Below are 13,584 nucleotides of genomic sequence, written 5' to 3' on the forward strand. Positions count from 1 at the left end.
GGGCCATTTCCATGGTCCCCACCTCACGGGGGCCTAGAGCCTGGCTGCCAGGTCTTACCCAGTGGCTGTGGGCAGTGCCAGGGTCCCTCCTCTGGCTGTCAGACACACGCTTCACACTTGGAGCAGAAGTAGCAGCACATGTGGAGCAGGGTGACCAAGAAGCCTTGGCCACCTCTCCCTGAGCACCGTGCAGGTTCTTGGATTATTGGCTGCATTGTTGCCTGAAACTACACAGTCTGGATTCCAGTGGACTCTTCTGGCTGGTAAATAGCCACACTGATTAATAGTCTGTGAGCTCAGCAGGCACAGTGGGGAGTTCTGGATCTGAGTAGCTCCTCACTCCCTTGAGAGATGCGTGTGGCAGGACAGCACGTGGCAGTGCTCTGCCTCCAGAACCTCTGCGGCCTGTTTGTGGGGTGCCCCCGAGAAGATGGGGCTGCTGCCACTCCCATCTTTCCAGAGTCCCACAAATGCTCACTATTGCTGTGGCTATTCTGGTCCCGCAGGCAGATGGCAGCCCTGATATGCTCACTACACCCCAGGCTCATCCTCTAGAAAGGCAGAGGCTGCTCAGGGAAGCTTTGCACTTAAAGCAAATGGAGCATGACAGCATTGAGACAAGAATTACGCTGATGTACTTCTCACATCGTTTTTTTTGGTCAAAAGAAAAACACACATGTTGCCACTTTCACTTGTGAAAAATGGAAAGTTTTCCTGCAATGAGTGGCCTCAATCACTAAAAATGAATTTGTGTATATTTATAACAAAACGTCGAAATGATTGATATTGATGGCTTCGTTAAGCATTACCAATGAGTACCACCGGAGGGCGGCACAGCACAAGGGGAGGAGGTCAGAGAGCCCAGGGCTCCTGTGGTTAAAATGTCTTTTCTCCTTTCCGTGAAAATCCTCAAACACATTTTGTATTTTAATTAAATGAAAATGCTGAAAATGATACAGTAGAGAGCACTTTTAATGGAAAATTAATTGATAACACAATCTTATTTCAATTTACTTTTTATTTTTTAACTTAAACGACTGTGTATTTTCCACAGTCTTATGATGAGAAAGGCTCCAGAATCACGTGTAGGTGTCCTCAACATTTCATAGCTCGAACCGTCCTTTCTTTACGTTGTGCATTGATATGGGCTTCTCAGTTCAGAAAACAAGGCACTATAACTATTTTATCAGCTACATTAATACATTGAAGATATATTTATCCTTTCATGAAAGATACAGCATTTGAATACAATATGGTTTTATGCAGATCAGGTTCAAAACACCCAAGGCACACACTTAATTTTTTTTTTCCTTTTTTTTCTTTTCTGTGTTTATTTGAAGGCTCGTATTAAAGTTTCAAAATTGCCATGAACAAAGAGTTCTAGAGTGGAATCAATGGACAGGGATTGTTGTAATTTTGAACATAAAACGGTAAAGACTGTGGAATGTAGAACAAGTTACAGGAACGATAAACAAAATCACCAATACAGCATGGATTAGAAATCAAAGTGATCAGATCTGCGGAAGTCTGAGAAACAAGTCTGGAAATTCTCTGATTCCCCACAAAGCATGGGCAGTCCTGTCTGCATGCAGCTGCTGTGGTCACCCAGCCACTGTGGAATGTTCACCTACTTGCATGGGTACATGGATGTCTACAAATACAGAAACACATTCCAGTTCACCAGTTCTTAAAGTGCCTCCAATTTCAAGTAAAAGAAAAAAATCTTCCAATAATTTTCCTAGTAAGGTAAACGAATATATTCATCTAGGAAAAGTGGTCTGGAAGAAACCATTGGAAGCAAAGTCTAGGGGGGTGCCAAGGTTTGGGAGAAACTTGGATGGTGAAGCAGGAGAGCTTGAGGGTGAACTACAGAAGATATGAGGACTGGAATTTTTCCTGAACATGGAAGCATAGTGGCTGCTGCTCAACTGGGGAATGTGCCAAAGTAGAAGAAACTTTAGGAACTAAAGACAACAAACAAGTTTTCACTGGTGAGGCCAAAGAAGAAGTTCAACGTTTAGGTTTAAAATATGCTTCCCTAAAGCGGAGGGATGGCCCATGTCTTCCTGGCTTAGTTCTTTGCCAATAGACACAAATTCTCTCTTGCTCCAAGCCTTAGCATGTGGCTCGCTTGTCAACCAGAGAGGCAGCCCAGTTCTGCCACTCCCTTGGCCTTATGGCTAGAAGACACCCTGCTGGGGTGTGGGGAGACTGGACCCTGAGGGAAGGGTCCGGATCTGGCTGGCCCTCCACGGCACCACTGCTTCCACCCAGAACAAAAGGAAAAGCCGAGCCTCAGCTCCATGCCTATAGCAGCGGTCACAGAAGCAGATTTTGACGTTTTGCATAATTCTGAAATAACATACATGTATCCACTGATAAATTGAGAATAATTTAAGGAAATGGAACCAAGGCAAATTAGCTCAGTGACAGGAGCCTATTTGCTCGATGAGAGAGATTTTTCTGGTCAGTTTTAGAGAGGCAGAGCTGGCCACAATGCTTGAGATAACCTACATTAGATTGCAAGTCGGGCAGCTTTTTGTTTAATTCAGACAGTGTTCACTGTTTGCAATCAGAACCACAACCTTAGTGCAATAGTATATTTATTTTTTTACAGTAATTTTGGTTGCCATACAAGAGATTTAAGGATTGGGAGAAAGTGCAAATTACAGGAGCTTTTTTTTTTTTTTTTATAAAGTCTAAAAAGAATAAAAGCACAAAAGTAACAGCAACATAGATAATGCGAACACGTGTTGTTACACAAACTATAGTGTGAAACGTATTAGTATTTAAAAAACAAAAAAAAAAATTGTTAATGGGAAAATCAATATTGTGGCCCACACACAAAAAGTCATTGCCAGATCAACTGGATAATGCTTGCTTGTTCAATAACTGAGAAAAAATTTACCATTTTATTAACTAAAGTATCACAAATAATTCACTTTGTGATATGTAAAGTTCAGCAAATCAACAGTCACATTGAGTAATTTTTATATTATGTGAATTAACTTAAAATGTGCACAGACACCCTGGAAAAGGTATCTTGGCAGGTATACATAATTTACATTTTGAGAGATTTGGGTTTTGTATACACAATATTACAGAAACTAAGCATGTAAATGCAGTTTATTTAAATTACAGTATGTAACAAAAGTTGATCTTAAAACCTGGAATAATATCAACATGATCTTTAGATGAGCAGTTTAACATTTGTTCCACCATTAAAGAGGGGCATGGAATAGGGCCTGGTCCTAACATGTCCCAAAGGGGGAGAACAGTGGGTGGTGATTTGAATGAGGAACTATTGCTTTCAGTACCAAAATAAGCAAATAGAGATAGAGACCGATTCATCTTGGCAACATGTGTTTATTTGTTGGTCAGTGCAGGTTCTGATAGGTCTATTACTTCTCTATAAGAAGACAGTGTAAAAATAAGCTATGTTATCAGCTCTTTAGTCTTGCAGCCAGCTTGCTTGTGGTTAGTGGCATGTGGCTTGGAGTCTCTTTAAGAAAGGGAATAACATCTGGCCCTCACCAACTGGTTGCCAAAGTTCAGCAAACCGAAGTCACTGAGTTGCGACTGGTTATCGTCTGCCAGCAGTTTCCTTTACTCTCCTTTGAGCTAGTGTTTTGCCTGGTACTGAGCACAGAGGTAATACCAACTGTAGGCCCAGGGAAAGCGCCACGCCAAAGGGATGGACTCACGGAATTTTGCAGTATCATCAAATGGAAGACAAATTAATGGCCAAACCACCATTTTTACATTTTCTAAAATATGGGGCGGCCTCAGCAGGCCATCTATAGTATCCTGTCTTGAAATTTCTCTAGAGTAATACTTATTCATCTCACCATGGAAAAACTGAAAGCACATGGAAGTAAAGCGCCTTAATATTCAATTGATTTCAAGTTGGTTTGAATCATTTCAAATACAAAGATTGACCTGCAAAAGGTTTTGGAACAGAAGGTCCAAAAACTTGGTTTCCAAATCGGGTGTGTGGCTGGAAAAGCGCGTGTGTGTGGTGTGTGTTTTGTTTTTGTTTTTGGAGAAACTGCTGCATTATGAATTGTAACCACTTTGAAGAAATTGTCCTTCAATGACGAAGTTCTAGCAAAGATAGAAAATATAACACAGCTCTGCTGGTTCAGATGCATCCAAATAAGGTTGATTTAAAAAGGTCATACTTTTATAATTATTCCACAGAAATAGTATTATTAAATCACAAAAGTTTTTTTTTTTCTTTAACTTTCTAGCACTGAAGTGGCACAAAGGCTGCCTAGTAGACCAGCCACTTTTTTTTCTTAAAATATTGTGCTTATAAACTATCTGTACAACTATTTAAACTTGCAGTAAAGAAAGAGATTTTAAATTGCTAAATTTTATGTGTTCATTCTAGAGCTGTTCCAGACCTAATCAAGAAAAAAAGGAAAAAAAAAAAAAACATGTTTTATAATTAGAGATGGGCTGAGCTAGTTCTGAAATCATAATAAAACCAAAAACCTGACATTCGAGTATCCTCCAAATGGGGGAGAATGTGCTGGAAGCCTGACTGTGTGTTTTGTGGCCCATGTGCATCTGGTGACCTCTTTTGGAAATTCGAGGTATTGTTATGGGGTGGAGGGACTCCGGGGAAAGAAAGGGGCAGGGCTCAAGAAAGCCTTGCCAGAGAGGCTGACCTGGCAGCCCAGGAGACCTCCCTGCTTTCCTCTCCTTACGCCTCTGCTTTTGCTCTGATCCTGCCGCCCACCTTCTGTTCTCAACCCTGGGTTCTGTCTATATGCCATACCCACTGGGTCCTCAAAGAAGCTATTGTACTGTTAAGACAAGCTGGTGGGATTCCTAGACACCCAGAGCGATAGGGGAAAAGCCTCTAAGTACCATCTTCCCTGGCCTCCGAGAGCAAAAGGACTGTCTCAGCAGAGATGCTCACCCTTGGCTGGGCACAGAACTGAGAATGCTGTGCCTGCCCAGCTCCCAGAGGAGACGCTGTCTCACTGGCAGCTGCATGTGCCCGCCGTGAGCCATGCGTCTTGTCCTTCATGTCCAAGTGGATGCTCACCTGCTCTGATCTTTGCAGAGCTCAAGACATCTTCAATTAAAAAGAATTCTGAGAGGCAGAGAAGCCCTGATTCTCCATCCTGGATGGATGCTCCTGGCAGACAATTGCTCTTGTCCTGGAGACCTGGAGCTTGGGCCGCAGCATGCTGGCTGGCTCCCTTGGCCAGGTCTCCCCTCCATTGTGGAATCGTGACTTTGTGCTTTGACTAACTCCATGTGACTTCTGCTTGGCCACCTTGGAATTACGCTAACAGATTTGCAGAAATAAAGAAAGAAAGCTAAGCAAAGCTGGGCACGATCCCATCCAAACTCCCAGCACTGCCAGGAACCTCATGGCCAAGGAGCCATGGATGCAAACCACAGGAGGAGATGGGGAAAATAATCTGTGTAGGAAAAAGTTTCTCTGCCTTTCAGGCCCATGACAGGGCACTGGACAAATGCATCTGGGAGCATCTCACTGCAAGCCAAGTGCAGGAGAAAGAGGGGCAGGTGAGCATCAGGTGTCCTCCAGGAGGCCACAGGACTGAGGAAAGGCCTTGTGCCGGGGCCTGGGGTGGTGAGAGCTGCCCAGAAAGCAGAGGACGGAGGTCTCAGGAGGTATCTAGAGTGCACTGGTGTCTGCCTACAAGAGCTAGGATCCCGTGCAAAATCAACGGGGAGCCTCTCGGACCCAGCAAAGCGAGGCCACCTGCATGCTGGGCGGCAGGCTGGGAATCTCTTTCCATGTTAGAAAAACTCTCTCCCCTTGTCCCATGTTTGATAGAAACTGCCCAAGACACCCACATGGTGAGCCAGGGGTCTGAAGACCCAGCCATGTTGTGGACACAACTCAGTATTTCTTTGGGTACCAGGAGACAAACCCATGGAGTGGGGTTGATGTTCACAGACTTCGCTTGGCATTCAGATGTTTCAGCACGAGCCCATCTCTACTTATAACAAGAGCAGTCTGCGAGGTGGAGAGCAGCCGTCCTTATCTGTCCAGCAGCTGTTTCAAAGCCCTTTCTATGTTCATTCTGTGCCCAACTCGAGTCACCCCAAGATCGATGAGGTCCTCCTTCTGCAGGTTTGGTAAGTGACTGCCGTCGATCTCATTGTCCATGAAGGCCTCTTTATGTTCACCCAAGTTTAGACTTTCCAGCCAATCGGCCACGTCTGGTTTAGTCCACAGGTGGACAGGTTTAGTTGTAAAAGGCTTATTTGAGATTGGCTGTTGCAGTATCGAGGGGGATGGCGACCTACTGCGTCCCGCTGGGTTCAAGCCAAATAGATCCCCGGAAGGGGGCTGGCTTGGAAGGCTAAAGACATCTGAGAGAGTGGGAGAAGGAGAGGCGGCGGCAGCAGACAGGGGGGCGGGCAGGGTCTCTTTGTTCATCTCTGTTGGCGAGACCACAGGGCTTGGGGCACGTCTTGTTCCTGAGGTCCTGCTTTCGTAGTCGGGGGGCCGGCTCTGCAGGGTGATGGGTTGGGAGGTGCCGGGGCGAACAGTGAAGGTGACCGTCGTGCTCCGTGTACCTGAGATGGTGCTCATGATCTCCGGGCTTCTGAAACAGCAACAACAGAGAAGACCGTCACAAGGCAGGTCACCGAGTCAGGGCAGCTGGGTGCAGATCACCAAGGAAGGCGAAGGAGATGCCCAAACCATGCCAGAGTGTCTAGTGGCAGATGCGCTGGCAGTGAACAAATGATTTGCCATGCCAGGGTGGGGGAGGGGGAGAAAGGAGCCACAGCAGAGGTGGAGACACCAGAGCACACCACGTCAGCCCACTCACCTGAACTGGGACAGAGGAGCTGGGGGACCTGCCTGTGCTGGGGGGCAGGGCCAGGGGGGCCCTCAGGAGGGTGGCCACTGAGGCACTTGGAAGGGGTCCCTTGAAGAGGGTATGGAGACAGGGACATGTGGGATCCTGTCCCCTGGACAGAACGTGCCGGGTAACATCTCCAGAGCCTCAGCTTCAGCAGGTGGGAGGGCGCACACCTGAAGGAGAGGCCCCTCTGAGCCGCCTGGCAGCCTTTGGCTTTTTGGGTAAATGGACAAGAGCAGGGCAGGATCATTTCCAGGCGGTCCTTTTCAGTGACTGGAACCCCTGTAGCCATGTAGGGCACTCAGGGTTTGAGATCACCCAGAAACACAGACAGCAGGGCGTGGCTTGTGTGGCCAGCGTGGGCTGTGCTCACCTTCCTGAGGCAACGCTGTCCAGCACCCACCCAGTGGACAGTTTTGTTGCAGAAGGAGCTGGGGTGCACTGTGTTATTTTTAACCTCTTTAGCTCACTGGTAGGACACACGGGCCTTACTGAAAAGCAGAACGCGCGAGGAGCCCTGTGTTCCCCAGGGTGGCCATGGGCGTCCCCGAGGGTCCCCTGTGCCTTGCCACTCTGGCTAGGCAGGCAAAGCCCTCAGAGCTCAAGTCAGGACGAACCTTCCAGCTCCAATCTTTACTGGCCCCAGGGAGGTGGCCAGATGGCTCCTACAGGCAGGAGGTCCCATCTCAGGGCCAGAGAAGTCCGAGTCCTCACACTTACCCCATGGAGGTGGCCTTTCACACATCACTTCCTCACGGGCTTTGGACAACGCCCATGGCAGGCACTCTCCACACCAAGAGAACAACTGCCACTCTGGGCCCTGGTGCGTGTTTTGCTGTCCCCACACTGAAAGCCCATTCATCCTATTGCCCCTAGGAAGGCCACAGCCACTGGGGAGAGGGAAGAGAGGTGTGGGTCTCTTGCCTTTTGGGCCCATTCACTTGGATATGAACAGCCCACCCACTACTTCTGGGAAGATCCATCCTACCACAGCTCTCTCTTCAAGACCTGGACTTGAGAGATGTCTGCTGGAGCCCTGGCTCTGCCAAATGCCAGCTTGGGTGCACTTTTCTCCCGTCTCCACATCTTCCCGCATGAAGTGGGCTCCTCTCCCTCCTACGTGGCAGGTTACCCCGGGTGGAGGGGCTCTGGAGAGCATGAGGAGTGCACTGGTGTGACACCATGACCGTGAATGGTGGTGGGCTGCAGTGTCTCAGTGAAAGGGTCATGGGCAAGAGGGGGAGAGCTGTGAACAGCAGAGATGCTGCTGTGTGGGGAGACTCCCTGGAGGGCAAGACTGAAGCCCCTGCCCATCTGCTGGGGGCCGGTTCATCGACTTGCATTGGGGCTGTCTTTGGAGCTCAATGGCTGACCAGTCAGAGCAGCACTTCCGAAAGAGGAGCCCACAACCCTTCATAGAAACCACCTGGGACACTGGTAGGCAGTGAGGACTCCTGAGCTTGTCTCAAACCTATGGAAGCAGGAGTGCTGTGCATGGGGACCAGGTGTCTGCAATTAACAAACTCCCTGGACACTGAGACACTGAACCTTAGAGGCCATTTGGTTAGGCCTTGGTTTTCATTCCAGCGTATGCACAAAGCTAATGGCCCAGAACCCTCCAGGAGCTAAAAGCAAAGGGAGTGAGCTAGAGATGGGCCCCGCCGCTGGTCCAGTTGTCTCTCCGGGTTTTCTTTTCTCTTTCTTCACCGTGGATGTGTATTTGGGTGAAACCACCCATCAGTTACCTAGGTGCCCCTAAGCTGTGGGACACTTCCCTGCTTGATGTTAGTCACTGTTGCTTAAAGTGTGGAGTAGTTCATAGTGAGAAAGGAGGAGCAAATCTGAAAGGGGCCTGTGCTGTGGACTGAGGCTTCCATCCTGCTATGAGAAGTGTTTGCAGGGGCTGGTGGGGGCACTGCTGGGCCAGGGACCCCATCCACCCACAGGGTGTTCACATGCTATTTTCCGGAGGGCTGGGTGCCCCTGAGTGGGAGATGTTACATCTAGAGCCGGCCCCCACCCTCAATGGGGGCTTGCTGGTCATTGGTTGTACTGGTCACACCAACAGGCATAAGGCAGGTGAGACTCTGAGGATTCCTCCACTGTTTCTGGGCCCAGTTACTCACAATCAAGAAATTGGAGGCCAGGCAAATCCCAGCACTTTGGGAGGCCGAGGTGGGTGAATCATTGGAGGTCAGAGGTTTGAGACCAGCCTGGCCAATAGGGTGAAACCCTGTCTCTACTAAAAATTAAAAAAAAAAAAAAATTAGCTGGGTGTGGTGGCGGGCACCTGTAATCCCAGCTACTGGGAGGCTGAGGCAGGAGAATTGCTTGAACCCAGGAGGTGGAGGTTGCAGTGAGCGGAGATCATGCCACTGCACTCCAGCCTGGGCAACTGAGCGAGATGACTTCTCATAAAAACAAAAAACAAACAAACAGAAAACCTGAAATCAAATCAGAGTCCAGTGGGGCTTCACAGCAGGGGAGAGGGGCCAGCACCCTCTATTATCTCAGTTTACATTCTCAAGAGAGAGGTGGCCTATGGACATAGGATACATGAAGAAACCTGCAACCCCCCCTTCTCTGGTACTCAAAGAGGTTTGAAAGACCAGCTCCAGTTCCAACTTAAGTTAAAACTGGGGGTGCTGTGGCCTGTTCTTCTGTGTCTATTCCAGAGTCACAAGAGCACAGGTTTTGGGGAAGGCTTATTTGTCTACACTGATAAAACAATTAAGCCAAGATGATTGAAATCAAATAACGGGTAAGTTGAAAGTCCCTGCATTCAGAGGTGATTTAAGGTGTTAATTAGGGCCAAGGACCTTGGGGCACAGGGAATGTTTCCTATAAAATGGGAAAACGTCTTACAAGAAGACACATGCCCACAGAGGACTAGGGGAGGAGGGTAGCTGGGGTAAAGTTCTGGTCTCCATGTGCTTTTGCTAAAGCTGACTGCATGGTGACTGTGCCTGCAGCCCTGACTCTGGGCAGCTCCACGGTGGCAGCATGGCTGGGGCCTGGCCTTGGTGCTCACCAGGCCTGTGAAGCAGAGGCAAGTGAGCCCCAGAGTGAGAGCACCTGCTTCATACCTGGGCAGTATTCACCACGGGTATCTCTGGCCCAGAGGGTTGCCCCAGTGTCACCCTCACTGGGAAAATACCCAGCTGTTCCCAGGTAGTTTGGATTGATTTTGGCTTTTGTCAGGAAAGGCTCTGCAGGCAGCTGTGTGTGTGGTTAGGAAGCAAAGAGGAGGCTCTGCAAACTCCTTGGTGGGCAGCGGGAGCGTGAGAGTGGCACACACGGGGTCACACAGCAGCATGGCAGGTGGCACTTACTTCCGTTCAGCACGACCCTCTTCTGTTAACACCGGTCATGGGAGCAAATGAAAATGACAAATGGAATGACTTGAGACAACACCGCAAAAATTAATGAACAAGAAAGGAAGAAACAGAAAAAAGCTGCTTTCGACAGATGAAATGAAGGCAGTGGGGCAGACCCTGGCTGAGAGCCCATCCGTGGTAGTCCCTCCGGCCTGCCACAGCCTGCCCAGAGCTGAAACATCAATATGGCATCACTTTCATAGGGAGCGTGGGAAACTCACAGGCTTGCCTTCTCCTTCTTTGGCTTGGGATAATGTAACCACTTGTAAAGAAGAAAAATAACCAGGAAAAAAGAAAGAAAATAGTGGCATTGGAGTGAAGTTCACCTCTGCCTGAAGCCCACTGAGAAGCAGCTTATTGCCAATTTCCTACCTCAGGTGTCTGGACTGTCTTTCCTGAGGCTTAGGGAGGATAAACGAACATTCCTGGCCGGGGAGGGCACCCCAACAGGACAAGTGCTTTGCTTCAAGTCTGCATCACAAGATAACAGCCCAGCCGTTAATCACGGGGGCGTCACGTGCTTGGGGCCTGCCAATGTCCTGCCCAACATCGCTATAGAAAATAACTGCCTGCAAGTGTGAGATGCAGGGTGCAGGCCACCCTGGGCTGCCCGCCCTGCCCTCCTCACCAGCTTGACTCTCTTGGTTAATCACATTGATGATATGCACTGGATCTTCCCGGTTGCACAGATGGTTACGTTGCTAAGCAACCACTGGGTTCCCAGTCGGAACACACAGGAATCTGCTGCCCTGATTTAGAACACAGACACATATACACACTCACACCCAACTCCCCACCAGGTCACCACTGTCTACCCTGCCTTTTAAATCAAATCCATGTAGAAATGTGAGAATTAAAAAAAAAAAAAAAGGTAATTGAGACACTCAAAGAGGTGCTGTTAGTTCATCAGTACAAGTTAATTGGGGTGCGGTAAGTAAAGAAGCAAGTGGCTTTTTCACTGTTTACAAATTCAATTTGGCTTTTTTTTTTTTTTTTGAGACAAGGTCATGCAGCAATCATAGCTCACTGCAGCCTCAACCTCCTCAACTGATTCTCCCGCATCAGCCTCTGGCATAGCTAGAGTAATTTGTTCTTTAACTGTAGCTGAACATGGACCAGGGGCTGGTCAGTGACGCTGCTTAGGTATGCTGGTTCTGTCCCTCCCATGAGCCGCCTGTCAAGGGCCTGCTGGGCCCGGCCAGCACTGGGGCTGGACTTGGAGCCTGTCAACATATGTTCTCTCCAGCACACTGCACGCCTCTGCATTTTAGTGATGAGCCTCCATCTTGCATGAAAATAGCACTTATTTCCAAACTGCTTTCTTATTTATTCCATCTTTATAGCCTCCTGATGAGCAGGGCATTGAAAAGATAGAACTGGAGGCACCAAGTCCTTACCTAGCTTGCCCGAGGCCTGGATGTGGGGACTGGAGCCCACACTCTCACCTGTGCCATGCCTTATGTTGTGTGTCTCAGCAGCTGCCAGGCCTCCGCCTCACCCCCAGCTCTGAGTGCCATGAGGGGGTCCTGGTGGTCTAGTTTTAGTCCTCGAGGCTGGCCCAGAACAGGGGTGGAATAAATAATTGTTGACTGAAGTGTTGATGGATAATATATCCTTTTCTCAGATCAGAAAGTTAAGGGACTTTGCCGAGTTACAGAGCCAGACCCGGGAGCAGGGCAGGCAGCCTGAGGCTCTGCAGCAGTTCCACCAGGAATCCAGGTTTTCGCGCCTGGAGGTTCACAGCTAGGATCAAGAAGGTGCCCAGCTCTTGGGAAGAGAGATTCACCCTGTGATATGCTTTTGCCAAAGAGGCCTCATGTCCAAAATGGGGAGGAAGACTCTGACTTGAGATCCACCTGTTGACGGGCAAGGACGAGGCACTCCCATTCATCCTTGCCCAACTCCCACAAGTACCAGCCCCGGTGGATGCACAACCTTACTAGTGCCCCCAGCCATCCACAGTCGCATTCACTGACATCACATTCACGTTTCTATCAGGGCCTGGAAACCCTCACACCACCCTGCTGGTGCCGAGGTGCTGAAAAACCGTGAGGCAGCTTCTAGTACCAAGTCAGTTTTGGAGCAGTCTGTGCTCTGGGACCAGCTGGGCAGAGATAATTTTTTAACAGCCTAAAATTATCTGAAAATCAAGAGGCTGTCAGGATAATACTGCAGAGATCCCAGGAGGGACTGGAGGCCTTGGCAAGGGGAGGGAGGTACGTGAGGCAGCGGGCACAGGGGCCTCGGGAGGAAAACTCGCCTGAGCTCACATCCAGGTAGCCTGACGACTCAGAGGCCTCTGGGACCTGGAGTTTCACAGGACAAATCTTCCTCAAGCCCATCCATCCCATGGGGAAGCGAAGGCCAATCTCGAGATCCCTTCTGGACCTCCCCCACTGCAAAGGGCTGGTGACCTAGAGGGGACTCTGGGGAACTCTTATAGGCCATGCCCCCTAACAGAAGCCATGGGGGACCCCCACAAGCACACACTCACTGCTCTGTTGCCCCCACATACACAGAGTGAATGTGAAGCTGACCTCTGCCATGGAAGTGATGGTAAAGAACGTCAGATGTATCTGGCTTTACAGTCGGCGCCTGGTATGTGTCAATTCTCTCTCAATAAAGCTGGAGGGCAAAGGACACCTGGAGCTCCTGGGTCATAGCAAGTTTGTTTTGGGTCAAAGCATGTAAGTCAGGCAAGCTGCTGTGTTTTCCTGGGTTCTTTAGGCACTTATCCCTTGAGTCTACCTGTTTGTCTCCAGTGTGCAGGCCCTACACTCCCATAGCAGCCTCCCTGTGCCACCAATGGATTCACCTGATCACACAGCTGCCTGGGCTTTTTCTTGTTCAGGAAACAAAGTCTGGTCATGCCAAGGCTTTGCTGAAGCCCTCTGAAGGCAGCCGTATCTGGAACTCCACCCAGCTCATGCCCATGGCCTGCAAGCCCCTTGTGACCTGGCCCTGCCCAGCCCTCCTCATCTGGCCATGGTTTCATGAGCATGGAAGGCGCTTTCTGGCCTCAGGGCCTTGTATTCTCTGTCCCATGCTGGGATGCTCCACTCCTGGTTTTCTGCAAGGCTGGCTCCTTTTTAAATTTCTGGTCATTCAAATGTCATTTCCTTACAGAGTGTCAGTCCCTTTCTGCACATGCTCGCTGTAACCTGCTAGGGCATCATAGTCAGCCCTTTCTGTGTGTGGTCAGGGTTAACCTGCTGGTGTCCCAAGGCTCTCTTCTGTATGTGGTTATTGTAACCTGCTGGTGCGTCATAGCCCGTTTCTGCACTGGTGTCACTAACCTAGTAGCATGTTGTGGCTCCTCTGTGGCATTTGTCACAGTTTGGGTTGGTCTT

General features: G+C 49.1%; 1 protein-coding gene across 1 annotated transcript in view; it reads right to left on the reverse strand.

Annotated features, from left to right (window-relative positions):
* Positions 1–1,311: 1,311 nt before the first annotated feature.
* Positions 1,312–13,584, reverse strand: part of SHANK2 (SH3 and multiple ankyrin repeat domains 2) — a 669,522-nt gene continuing 657,249 nt past the window's right edge. The window contains exon 26 of the mRNA XM_011987076.1: positions 1,312–6,596. Within this exon, the coding sequence (XP_011842466.1) occupies positions 6,026–6,596 (571 nt within the window). The 3' untranslated portion in view covers positions 1,312–6,025. The remainder of the gene's footprint in view (positions 6,597–13,584) is intronic.

Source organism: Mandrillus leucophaeus, unplaced genomic scaffold, assembly GCF_000951045.1.
Source record: "Mandrillus leucophaeus isolate KB7577 unplaced genomic scaffold, Mleu.le_1.0 Scaffold30, whole genome shotgun sequence".
NCBI classification, from domain to species: Eukaryota; Metazoa; Chordata; class Mammalia; order Primates; family Cercopithecidae; genus Mandrillus; species Mandrillus leucophaeus.